The 12,989-nt window shown below is 43.3% G+C and overlaps 2 protein-coding genes across 2 annotated transcripts; one reads left to right on the top strand and one right to left on the bottom strand.

Moving 5' to 3' along the window:
* Positions 1 to 165: 165 nt before the first annotated feature.
* On the top strand, positions 166 to 2,078 carry LOC127761830 (uncharacterized). Its single transcript, XM_052286161.1, has 4 exons — positions 166 to 603; positions 720 to 782; positions 952 to 1,026; positions 1,359 to 2,078. Exons 1-4 carry the CDS (start codon positions 265 to 267, stop codon positions 1,674 to 1,676), a joined length of 795 nt encoding a protein of 264 aa, XP_052142121.1. The 5' UTR covers positions 166 to 264; the 3' UTR covers positions 1,677 to 2,078.
* A 6,865-nt stretch (positions 2,079 to 8,943) lies between these two features.
* LOC127763205 (peptidyl-prolyl cis-trans isomerase) lies at positions 8,944 to 9,863 on the bottom strand. Its single transcript, XM_052287844.1, has one exon. It carries the CDS (start codon positions 9,749 to 9,751, stop codon positions 9,233 to 9,235), a length of 519 nt encoding a protein of 172 aa, XP_052143804.1. The 5' UTR covers positions 9,752 to 9,863; the 3' UTR covers positions 8,944 to 9,232.
* Between the last annotated feature and the right edge of the window lie 3,126 nt (positions 9,864 to 12,989).

Below are 12,989 nucleotides of genomic sequence, written 5' to 3'. Positions count from 1 at the left end.
GTTTACACGGAGGAAAAAAAAACCTGAAACAGGGGGCGGTAACGCAAAACCATAACGGAGTCGCTAAAACCAGGGACCCACCAGTCAGTCACCCGTGGAGTCCACCGTGCGGTCACCTAATCCCCACGCCCTCCCCGCTGCCACGTGGCGCTCTCGCTATAAACCAAACCAATCCGCAGCTCAGCTCTCTCTCCCTCTCTCTCTCTCTCGCCTCGCTCACGAAGAAATCTCTCCTCCGCTCTCGCTGCCGATTCCGCCGCCGCCATGGCGAGCAGCGGTGGCGTCGTCGTCGAGGCGTTCACCGAGGAGGAGCATGAGGTGGCCGCCATCCTCCGCGACCTGGCCGACCTCGTGCGCGCGCGCCATCGCCGCCGCCGCAGACGCCGCGTCCAGCGCGAGGAGATCCCCTCGTGGGGATGTCGCCGGCCGAGGACGACGCCTGGGGAGAAGAAGCCGGCGCCGCCCGCGGACGTGGGGCGGCGACATGAGGCCGCCGCCAGCCCCGACACGCCGCTCGCGTTCCTCGTCCCCGACGAGAGCAGCGGCGACGACGTGGCGGCGAGGGCGGCGCCGCCCAGGAAGGCGCCGGCGTCGCACGCGGAGGTGAGATCTGATTCGCTCGCTCTCTCTTCTCCTCCCAATTCGATCGGATTCGATTTGATTTTAGCTTGTAAGCAGTATTGATCTGTTCTTTTTTGCTTCCCTGCTTTGCTCATCAGTGGGTTGAGGAGCAGCGCGCCGTCGTCGCGAGCTTGTCGCAGGAAAACTCGCATCTATCCAAGGTGAGATTTATCAAACCCTCTCTCTCTCTCTCTATCTATCCTAGTCTTTATCTCTCTCTCCAACTGAATGGATGGATGAAGAATTCGCTCTCGAGTTCAACTATCCCGATCGCAAAAATCGTTGGGATTTTGACACACTTGTTCATCTTTGTGGTGAATAAAAAAACAGCAAATCGAGGAGTACAGAGTCCGGCTACAGAGCTCGAGGAGCACCAATGACGGATTGAAGCAGATGCAGCGCAAGGTAAAAAAATTTACAGCTACATATATTCCAATTTTTGCATCCTCTAAAATCGTAAAAACAAATTATGTTCGATCGATTCATCGTTGTTGTAGATAGATGATAAGGTCAATGCTTCACTAGTGCTACTCTTTTCTTGCGCTTCAATTCAATTCTTTGGTAGAGGTGTTTGCGTGGACACACACCTGACACCCCGGCATGGTTGGCAACCAGTCCAAGATGGAAAGAAAGATGCGACCTTTCCGAATAATCCCCAATTGAGTCGGAGTCAACCTCATCTTACTTTTTTTCCTTTTCTCTTTTTTTACGTTTTTTTTCTTTTTTACTATTTGCAGCTGAAGCGGCAGCGGGAGCATGAGGAGGAAGAGGAGGTGAATCGGAAGCGGCGGGTGGAGGCGGCGGCGGCAGCCGACATTGTCCGGCCGGCGCCGGTGCTGGACCTGAACGAGCCGGCGCGGGCGCCGGAGGAGGACGACGACGATGCCGTCGCCGTCGCCGCCGCGGCGGCGGCGGCGGCGGCGGCGGCGGCGGAGTGGTACCACCTGGGACAGAAGCGGGCGGCGATGGCGTGCAAGGCGGCGATGACCGCGGAGGCGCGGCTCCGGCGGCAACAGATCCGGCGTGACAAGGCGGCAGCGCGGCGAGCAGGATGAGGCGGGTAGAATGAAATCCTGATTGGCCATTGCCAGAAATCCAACTTTTTTGGATCAGTGCAACGAGAGAAGAAGAAGAAGAGGAGGTGGAAGAAGAATTCGATCGGATTACTACTAGCAAAGTAGCTAGTGATTAAAGGTTTAATTATTAGTAATTACAAATTTTGTTAGCTTCTATATTCATCATCAAACAGTTGAGCAAGTGTTCATCTTGTTTTGCAATAGTGTGTGAGTGAGACTGGTTAGCAGTTCTAGCTAGCTTACCATAGGAGAGTATTGTATTTTGGCCATGCAGCCAAGATTGATAGCAACTGCTAATCATATATATTCATCATTCTTTAGGGAAATAAAATACATATATTATTCTTTTTGTGAGCAAGACAATACCACAATATCCCAATATCCTAGTTTTCTCAATGTATTGTTTTTCTCTTACCAGTACAGTTGTTTTACTCTTACCAGTACAGTGGAGAACAATGAAAGGATGTCCTGAAAGGTTTGAAACTATTTAAATCGAATCTGATTTGAATGTTTGATTCAGCATGAGAAAGGGGACAAGGGCTAGTTAAGGCCCATGATATTGTTCATCGCGTGATTTTAGCCCTTGATGAGTCCTCCGCTGGGGGCCTGCCTATTTTGCCGTTTAGGAATAATCAGATCTTTATCGGTAAATCTCTCACAAAGAAGCCATACTTATGGCTAAATAGATATCTGGATATATGAAAAACAAGACAATTATAAATGTGCTAGTTAGGCCTTGTCCCATACATGTGGATGGGCCAGGATTGAAGCCCACCCAAATAAGACACTAGTCAGTAGTCATGTTTCTGTGAAGGGATAAATCTATTTGCTTCCCTCGTCTCTTGCCCTCGGTGGAATCAGATCTCTTAAGAGCAAGCCTAATAACATAGCCAGCTACTGGATCTATACTAATACCATGTCACCTATAGCCATCAAGCCCATCACTAATATAATAGGCTGGCTGTTAGGTTGGCTGTTTGTTTAACTCTATTGAAGATTTAGATATTTAATATTAGCATGTGCACCTGATCTCCTCACATGTGATTGGAAGAAAGCAATATTTTCTCGTGTGTTGTGCTTCAGCCAGGCGATAGATGGAGCGCCCGCTCCATCCTTTTTCTTCCCTTCTCACTCCTCCACGTCGGATTTTGCTGACGGGTAACGTGCTAGCGCCGGCTGATTAGGATCTATTAAACCTGCTCTAACCGCAAAATCAGGTCGGGTACGCGGATGGTGATTTTAAAATCAAATCCAGTGCAACCGGGGGCGCAAAATAAGATCTCTCCTTGGGCTCAGACGGTCTGGGCAAGATACGCAAATGGCGTGGTAGTGGAGGATAAAGAAGAGCTCAAGCCCAACGATGGCAAAGCCGTCATCCGCGATGATCGGGAGAGGATGGAGAGAAGACAATGTGGCCACTCAAGCTCAATATCGGCGCCACCGCTACTCGGAAGGAGATAAGGTCACCGACACCTTGGCTCTTCCACCGGACATCGGCCTATAGCTGGATCCTACCCTCCCAAGGTCGCCTGTTAGACCCGGTCCTCCTGTGGCCGCGAGCGCCTCCTCCATTTCCCTCGACTTCCCCGAAGCAGCAGCAGCAACATACGACAACTGTGACGGTGCGGGAGAGAGGAGGTTGCGATGGTGGTGTTGAAGCAAAAGCAGCAATAGACAGTGGCTGCAGCAGTGAGGGAGAGGAGGTTGGGGTATCAAAACAACAGGTGAGCGACTAGAAGGTGAGAGAGAGGAGGAGGGAAGATGGAAGAGAGGAGAGAGGTAAGTAAGAGGATGAGATAGGCGAAAATCGCTGACATATGGGTCTCACCTATCACGACAACAAAAACAGCTTCCTAAACCATTCAAGGAGTCATTTTGCACCAGTTTCTGAAGTTGGAAGAGACATTATACCTATAGTTTTATGTTGAGAGATATGATTCAAAGGCAAGAGAGGAGGAAGGAAAATAGACTTATTCCTTTGTGATCAAAAGCTGAAGAATTGAGGGATATATAACCCACAAAGATAATTCTGAACTGAGCCCAATAAAAAATGCTCAGAGCTTTAAGCCCAGTGACTAGTAGGCCAATCTGGACTATTTGTCAAACTGGGCTCTCTCCCCAAAGAACGTTCAATATGCTCTGCCACAGTGCCACCCTATCACAGAAGAGAAGATAAGCAGCAGTAGTATAACGAATACTCCCTCAGTCCCTCCGTTTCAGAATATGATCATTTTCCATCCCTCCCATTTATTTTGAATCTCAAAATAAATTTATTTTAAAATAATTATTCTACTGAAGTTTGTAAAAGTAGAGGATAAATACATTGCATTGGGATTTGATAAATTCTGTATTGGTATGTGTGGGATGGATAAAAAACAATTTTTTTCCCAGATAATCACTAAGTAGAACCAAAGTTCAGTTTATGGCAGATCAGATAAAGTCAAATTTTAACTTATATGAGATGATAGTTCCCTGTTGATGATGATATCTCCATCGATTTTATAGGTTGAAGGGCTATATATCCAGCATGCAGGGTGAAGAAAGTAAGTCGTCTTCTGTGTGGTTCTGTGCAAAGACAGAATTTGTCTATCTGAAAAATCGAGGTAATATTATCTGGCAAAACTACTAGTAATAAGCTATAGTAGATCCAGCAGGAAAGAATAGACATGAAGATCCAGCAACCAGCATGTATTGATGTATATGGTTTTCTGCCAGAAAAGGAGCCCATCTGGATCTAATCGTGCATGATACATATACAGTTTAAATGTAGTTTTAGTCTTCAGTGACAGACACCATCTGCAACAAACGTAAAACCAGCATATTCAGAGCTGAACTGAACTAGATAGAACTAACAATTCCTTTTAGCAATGCCAAGAGCTGAACTGAACACAGCTGAGATCAGAGGATGAAAGGTAGCACCGAAACCGAATTCTCTTCTTCCTGCAGCTGCTCCTAAATCCTGTGATAGATACTACCACCTGCATGCTTGGCTGTTTCAGTGATGTTTCTGAAACTAGCTTGTGTTCAGTGATGCATCTCCACTCTATCCATGTGTGAGTTGGATGGAACTGAGAGGAGGAATGGAAGATGATGAGCCATTCCGGGCTCATTCGTTTCAAAGAAATTTTAAAGGAAAAATAGAGAAATATGGGATCCTTTGGAGTGACACTAAACTGCCATCTGTTTTAAAGGGATCCAGCAAAAAGGAATTTATTATCACTCTACTTTTATAGGGGGAAAAAACAATCCACTCCAACCCAATGTTTTAAATTTTTTAGATTGTTTACTGAACATACATGGTAAAGTTTTCGATGTTTTTCAATTCTTACGTTTACACATATATTTTCATATTGTTCCTATATTTTTCTTATTCTTATTCATACGTTACGAAAATCGTACAAAATAATGGAGCCCTCATTTTCCACGTTGTGAAAGCGACAAGAACGGAGGAGGATGTCAGGCAGAATGACGCAGAGCAGACGAGTGGTCGCAGGTGAAGTAATCACGGCAGACCGGCGGAGGCATTGACGCCGTTGCTTGCGCGGTTGCAACCTCACCGCCATCACGCCCCAAATCCACTGTTTCTAATCTACTTTTGATTGCCAGCGATTTCTGCTTCAACAGACTACTCGTCACCACTCCATAATTTCCAAACCATACTACTAATCCATTGTAAAGTATATTTTCTGTTTCTAGAAGATCAACCCACCAGTACTGTAATCTTCAACAGGACAGGACAGAGTGACTTTTTTGGGTATAAAAGTACAACTCGTATGATAAAAAAAAAACAAACTCGTAGCGCTAGAACGTATTACTTCCTCTATCTATTTTTGATAGTCATATTTATTTTGCACACAGATCAAGAATAAGTTATTCTATTTATCATCCATTTAAACATGCTAATAGTCATTTCTCGTAAACAAGCGATTCATTAACATTTACATTTCTCGATGCCCATGTAGCCAATCTTGTGTGGAAGAATGGAGAGCCATGCATTAAATCCGAGAAATTCATTAAGAGGATAGGTTGTTGAATTGAAATATGCCTATCAAAAATAAAATTTTCAGATTTGGAAATATGACTATCAAAAGTAGATGGATCCTTCCAAAAATCTGAGATCTATTTCTTTTTCATTAAAACCAAGAAGCAATTAACTCACTTACTATGTGGCAAAACCAATAAACATGCAATTAATAAGTACTAGAATTGTTTCTTGGTTTTCGATCAACAATTTAATTTAGCACATGTTGATTACAAAAATGACTCAGATTTTTACAGAAACCAAAAATGAAATAGGTCTCAGATTTTTTGAAGGAGTGAGTATCGTACTATACTCTTTTTTTATGCAACGTGTTCTCAAATAATAACTATAAGTATATTTACATTTAAATTGTATACAAATTTTGAATCCTAATATTTGTACCTATATCTAGGAATATATGTCAACCTTTATGCATAGTAAAATTGACAGCAAGATCAATTTAAAACGTGAAAAAAATACACTAAGGCTCCCATCGGATGGCCTAATAATATTCAAACTTAATTTTGAAATCGATTTTGAGATATTTTCAATGTACTTTCTTTTTCAGTATTGGCTTTTAAGTCATCAAGAACACATATATAAAAATTTTACCTACAAATTCATTTTTATTTCCTAATAAGCCATTTTGGCTTATTAGAAAAAAAAAAGCGAAACGATGGGGACCTAAAAATAGTACTCTGTAGTACTCATCCGTCTTATTTTTAAGTGTAGTTGTGGTTTATATGTCCAACGTTTGAACATCCAATAATATTTATGCTTAGTATTTATTTATTATCTAATAATAAAATATAATAATATGTTATGTGTGATTTATTTTGGGACGGAGTGAGCCAATATTTTCGCGGCTGACAGGCGAGACGCGACGAGGGCCAGGCCAATCATCATTTTGCATTTGGGCTGGGCAGGGAAAGTGGGCCAAACCAATGCGACGCGATCCCCGACGCGCGCGGCGACCCCGACCCGCCCAACCCGACCCAACCACCCACCCCGGGTCAAACACTGCGTAGCACCAACGCGACCTGCACCTGCACGCACACGTACATGGGCCCCACCCTCATCCATCCATTCATTCATGAGCCAAACGCCAAACAAAACCCTCCTCTGCTGCCTCGAATCTCGCGCGCCGTCCTCCTTTTCACCGCCACCAGCCGCTGTCTCGTGGGACCCAAGCCTCTTTTCCCTGTATTCTCTCTACCCATGTGGGCCCCACCGTCACCTGGCTCACACACACAGGAAGAAAAAAATCGACCGAGCGTGTAAACTTTCATGACAATCCTTTGCCATTTTTTGCTTGCACGTTTTCGGAAGATGATGGTAATTTGTCGGTATTTTTACCTAAGGTGTGTTTAGTTTAGACTAAAATTAAAAATTTAATTAAAATTGGAACGATGTGACGAAAAAGTTTAAAGTTTGTGTGTAAAAAAATTTTGATGTGATGAAAAAGTTGAAAGTTCGAAGAAAAAGTTTGAAACTAAACTCGCCTTACACGGAGAATCAAATCAATCTGCGTATGAGATTATGAGTTGCACTTTGTGATGATGACGCTAGCGTTAATTGCAACAGGAAAGGAATATGCTGCGATCAAATGGAGATGGAATTGTATAAACAGATTCCAAATCTGACTAGCTCCGTTTTTGTTCCGCTAGACCTGACTGGTGGTGCTACCACGAGATGCGATTCGTACCGCTCGGGATGAGGGAAATTTCGTGGTTGATGTCAAGGATACTCCCTCCATCTTAAAAAAAAAAAAGTCAAAACGTGGGTTCCTGTGCCAACGTTTGACTATCCGACTTATATGATTTTTTTTATAATTAGTATTTTAATTGTTGTTAGATGATAAAATATGATTAATACTTTATGCGTGACTTATCTTTTTAATTTTTTCATAACTTTTTTAAATAAGACGAACGGTCAAACGTTGGACACGAAAACCAGAGTTTGTCTTTTTTTTGGGACGGAGGGAGTAAGTCTCACTGCTAGTATAGGAGAATATATTTGGTAAAGCTATCTACCGTTGTGTTGCTAAAAATAAGATGTTCATATTGTAGTCAAAACAAACTTGAGCAAATTTTTGCAAGTTGACAATATTGCTAAATTTTGACAGGATTTTTATGTGTTTACCAATTGGTAAAAAACTAAACGGATGCATGTTTTTGACAACTTTACTTAAAATTGGTATGTTTTGAAATGATATCAATCTGAACAACCTCTAAGTTTATCAAAAAATCTAAGATCCATCCAAATATATTGTGTGCTCGCAGTAAAAAAAAAAAACTACAGTACTAAGTACTACTCCGTACCAAAAAAAGGCAAACCCTGAGTTTCCGTGTCCAACTTTGATTGTCCGTCTTATATGAAATTTTTTTATAATTCATATTTTCATTGTTATTAGATGATAAAACATGATTGATATTTTATACATGACTTGTCTTTTTAATTTTTTTCATAATTTTTTCAGATAAGACGGACGGTCAAACGTTGGGCAAGGAAACCATGGTTTGTCTTTTTTTTTTACGGAGGGAGTACTATTAGTATGGCTAATGAAAGTTGTGATTTAAAAAAAAACAGAGAGAATTGATTGTACAATTGTACGCTGGGTTGTGGCCTTGTGGGAGGCAAGGCAGCAAAGATGATGGCACTGACAGCGTACTTAGCAAATTTCAGAATGGTCATTCTTCAAAGTGGAGTACTACTCCTACTACAGGTGTTGCAACTTTTGTCTTTTCACTAAAATAACAGCGACCTTCAGTTTAGTACTCCTGCCCTTAATAATAGAATTTTCAAGACATAATAATTCAGTTTAGTACTGCTGCCCTTAATAATAGATTTTTCAACACAAAAAAGGTTCTAGTATCCTCTGGTGAAACGCAATTATGTTCACCTCTTGAACCTGTAAACAACTTGTAAGATCATTTACCCCTCTAACCGGTAAGCATAATTTCAGAGATCTGGTAAGCGATCAAATTACCCTCTGGTGGTGGTAACATCAGAGATCAGAAACAGTGGATCACATCAGAGAGAGAGCCTCGGTGCAAAATAAAATAAAAAATAATAACCAAATGGATAAGACGAAGTCCCACAAATCACATCAAAGTCAGGCATCACGCGGCGACAAACCGCTCATCTCATGAAGATAGTTTAATCTACTTTAATCGCAAGAACGTTAGTACTGTCGCAAGAACAAACAACCACACAGGTGTAAGATCACAGAAAATCCACGGATCCCAAATGTTCTCATTGATTGATAGCGATATCATAGAAGCAGCGACACGAATTAAGATTTAAAACCAACCCCAAGAAGGATCGCAGATCCAACTCCACCGAATCGATCCAAGAACTCCGCCTAATCCAACCAAACCATGGGCGATCTCATCTCACCAACACGACACGAACTCATAAAAAGACTAACACCACCACCACCTCCTCCTTATTTAGGGACTCGACGACTCAAGACGACTGATACTGGCGAAAGGCGAAGGGGAACAGCACAGATCTAGGAGAGCTGGCCGCAGTCGGCGATGACGACCGGCTTGGCGGTGCTCCCGCCGCGGGATCCCACCTTCTCGATGGCCTTGACGACGTCCATGCCCTCGACGACGCGGCCGAACACGACGTGCTTCCCGTCCAGCCAGCTGCAGGGCACGGTGCAGATGAAGAACTGGGACCCGTTAGTGTTGGGCCCGGCGTTCGCCATGGACAGGATGCCGGGGCTGTCGTGCTTGAACTTGAACACCTCGTCGGCGAACTTCTCGCCGTAGATCGACTCCCCTCCCGTGCCGTTGCCGCGGGTGAAGTCGCCGCCCTGGCACATGAACTCCGGGATCACGCGGTGGAAGGTGCTCCCCTTATAGTGCAGCGGCTTGCCGCTCTTGCCCACGCCCTTCTCGCCGGTGCAGAGCGCGCGGAAGTTCTCCGCCGTCCGCGGCACGTCCTTCGCGTACAGCTCCATCACGATCCGCCCCGCCGGAGCTCCGCCGACGGTCATGTCGAAGAACACCCTCGTGTTCGACATCGCCGCCGCGCTAGGGTTTTGCGAATTTCACAGATGGGGAATATTTTTTCTTTTTGTTTGATTTTTTTTGCTGTTTCACTTCAGATCGCTGCGTGGCCTGAGGAAGACGAGGCCCCCGCGGTTAAATAGGCGGGTCGCCCAACCCCGATGCCCTCCGCAGCCGTCCGATCGTCACACGTGGCGGCATCACGCGCCCCCACCCTAACCACGGGTGTCAAGGCGGTGGGGTTACCATAACCATGGTTACCTCCTCGAGTCATGTCGAGATGCACGTGACCCGCTCCCACCCACGAAGCCAATGACAGGTGGGACCACGACACGCTCTCCCCGATTTTGGCCTGCGTGGTGACGACATGGTGGGGCCCGGAGAGGTGGGCCGGGTTCGTCAGTAGGCGTGGGTGGACGGGCGTGCGGTGCGAGAGGCGGTTGGATCTTTGCGGGGGGTAACTCGCGTTAAGTACGTGGGTTACCGTGGGGTGGTTGGGTTAGGGAGGATATTTTAGTTGGGGAGGTGGACGTGGTCTACCAAGACCGGGTGGTCCGGGAGGTAGGACACTAGGGGGGGGGGGGGGGGGGGGGGGGGACGTGGCGCATGGGCGAGGTTTACGGATCGGAGAGGTTATTAGGAAGGGATATGCGGTTGAGCGAGTGGGCGATATTCTAGGTCGCGGGAAGCGCACGCAGACGGCATGTGCGACTGGCCCATTCCTCTGCCGGCCCAAACCTCCCCCTACAGTACAGTATATTCTACTACTACTGTTGTATATACTGTACTGTTACCAATACATATTACTCCATACTTATAAAGAAAGTAGTTTAGGACAATGCTTAAATCAAATCTTAGAAATATAAATCATAAATAACTTTTAAGTTGTTGAGTTTGAAAATATAAAAATTATATATATAGATTTGTCTTGAAAAATAATTTCATAAAAGTATACATATATCACTTTTCAATAAATACTTTTATAGAAATAAGAAGTCAAAGTTGTGTTTTGGAGACCGTGTCGCTGTCCTAAATGACTTCCTTTACGAGTATGGAGGGAGTACAGTATAATAGTGGTATTAGTACTTCTTCCTCTCACCCAAAGTATAAGATACGTCACATCCACACAAAACTCCTTATATTTTAGGATGGATAGAGTATTATTTTGTCAGTTTGATATCATAGCTTTTTTACGGTTTTATAACATTTTGATATATAATGTATAAACGTTTCATTAAGTAATAAAATATTACTAGTCACATTGATAGGCTTCGAGTTATAAGCCATAGAATAAAAACGATGTTACGAAAAAGTAGTTTTACGGTAGACGTTTAGTATATTGATATTTGGTTAAAAAGCCGAAACTTAGGCTGTGTTTAGATCCAAACTTCCAACTTTTTCTATCACATCAACCTGACATACACACGCAAATTTTCAGTTACATCATACCAATTTCAACACAAACTTCTAATTTTAGAAGGAACTAAACACAGCCTTAAAAAATTTGAAAAGGAACGCCTAAAATGAATTAAAATTAGGATTACAAATCCAGTTTTTGGCTAACGTTCCACATCCAGCCTCTATGGGACGAACTATAATCTGTGTTTGGCTGTTTGCTTGAATGCTGACATACTCTCATTGGAAGGCAATATGGCATATTGCATTTTTGCATTTGCAGGACAGGTTTTTCCTTCCTATCTCCTCCCAATACCAACAGAATCACGTCTTGTGTTGAGTTCGTTTGGTCGGCATTTGGCAATTTCAGAACCTGTAAAACGAGTAGGAAAACAGAATTGAAAAGTCTGACGGATCTGAAATCTCAACCAAGCAAAAAGATCAACCTGAATAATCTCAACTCAGCTGTCAAGCCAGAGACGTCCTGAAAACGATCGAGATGCCTCAAGTATGGCTGCCACAAGTGATCATGGCTGGCAGCTACTGTACGCAGGAGATGCTTGATTCGATCGATCTCACTTTAGTTTCCTTCTCTCTTTCCACACGCGGTTGCGTTAGGAATCGCAAAAATTGAAGAACAGCTTTCCAAGTTGTGCGAAATTCTGTTCTCATGGTGCTCGTATTCGCCAAAATTACTTCACAAAAAGGAAAAAACGAGAGGTTGTGTGTCGTTGACGTTCTGAAAGCATGACAAGTGGTGGTGACGACGCACTGAACATCGATTCCAATTGTCATCTTCAGGATATATAGATAGATACTTGCTGCAACTACCTTGAAAAGCTAAGGCCAATCACCAATTCATCATTGGAAGAACGGAGAAGTAGAAAGACAGTATCCACTACTTTTTGCAGGCAAGTGCCGTTTCGTCTTGTCTCCAATCTCCATGCACCTGGCTGTGGCGCCTAAAACCTGATCTCCAATTCATTTCAGGATCTAAACACAGAGGAGAAAATTATAAGAAGATGTGGAGAGTTTGTTGTGTTACATAAATACAAGATGACTTCATTTCCCTTTTAATAACAAAAAATAGTTGGTGAAGGAAATCTCACCATTGCAAAAAATGATCTTGAAACCCTCCAATTGCTCAACATGATAAATATTAAATTTCCCAAAACCAGTTTTATTAAGACATCCGTATTATATTTTGGGCAAAATGTTTTAATAAATATGAGAAGTATAAAATACTCATATTCCAATACAAAGTTCAAATACAACCTTGTCATCTTATATTCTATCTTATCCTTGCGCTGGATTATTGAAAAACTTAATACAATCCCCCGCTAATAATGATATAAAACAGTCCAACTGTTTAGGTCGGGCGTCGACAGCGGCTTATGTCGTTGTTCATCTCTGGCTTCGCCTTAGGATCTTACTCTTGCCACGGCCTTATGCGGTTCGTAGTTGTTTTTGCCTTAGGCTTTTGTGTCTTCTGTGTAAAGTTTTTGCCGGTTTCACTTTAGCAAAACGCGCAGTTGTGTGTTATTTGGCCCGGTTTTCCTTATAAACAGGGTCACACACTATCTTTCTAATATATTCGGCAATACTCTTGCCGCTTCCACTTAAAAAAGATATAAAACAGTCGATTACATATACACACGTACCTCCATACTGTCGATAATACTCGATGTTGATTGAAAATATGGTTGAAGTGTATATGTACCAAAAAAAAATATCTCATACTACCTTTTTTTTTTAACACAATTGCTGTTCATAAATTTGGTTAAATGAACAATATAAGCCTACACAGAGTTTCACGAAACATTTAGGGCTGTTTGGTTGGTTGCCACACTTTGCCAC

The sequence above is a fragment of the Oryza glaberrima genome, chromosome 2, assembly GCF_000147395.1.
Source record: "Oryza glaberrima chromosome 2, OglaRS2, whole genome shotgun sequence".
In the NCBI taxonomy this organism is placed as follows: Eukaryota; Viridiplantae; Streptophyta; class Magnoliopsida; order Poales; family Poaceae; genus Oryza; species Oryza glaberrima.
The sequence above is the reverse complement of the archived record's forward strand: the minus strand, read 5'-3'. Positions and strand labels throughout refer to the sequence as shown.

What these genes read in the sequence shown, in the direction of transcription:
- LOC127761830 (XM_052286161.1), top strand. Translation starts at nt 265, where the DNA reads ATGGCGAGCAGCGGTGGCGTCGTCGTCGAGGCGTTCACCGAGGAGGAG. An exon ending in CGCCGGCGTCGCACGCGGAG is followed by an intron (nt 604 to 719) that starts GTGAGATCTGAT and finishes TTTGCTCATCAG; the next exon opens with TGGGTTGAGGAGCAGCGCGC. An exon ending in TGAAGCAGATGCAGCGCAAG is followed by an intron (nt 1,027 to 1,358) that starts GTAAAAAAATTT and finishes TACTATTTGCAG; the next exon opens with CTGAAGCGGCAGCGGGAGCA.
- LOC127763205 (XM_052287844.1), bottom strand. Translation starts at nt 9,751, where the DNA reads ATGTCGAACACGAGGGTGTTCTTCGACATGACCGTCGGCGGAGCTCCG.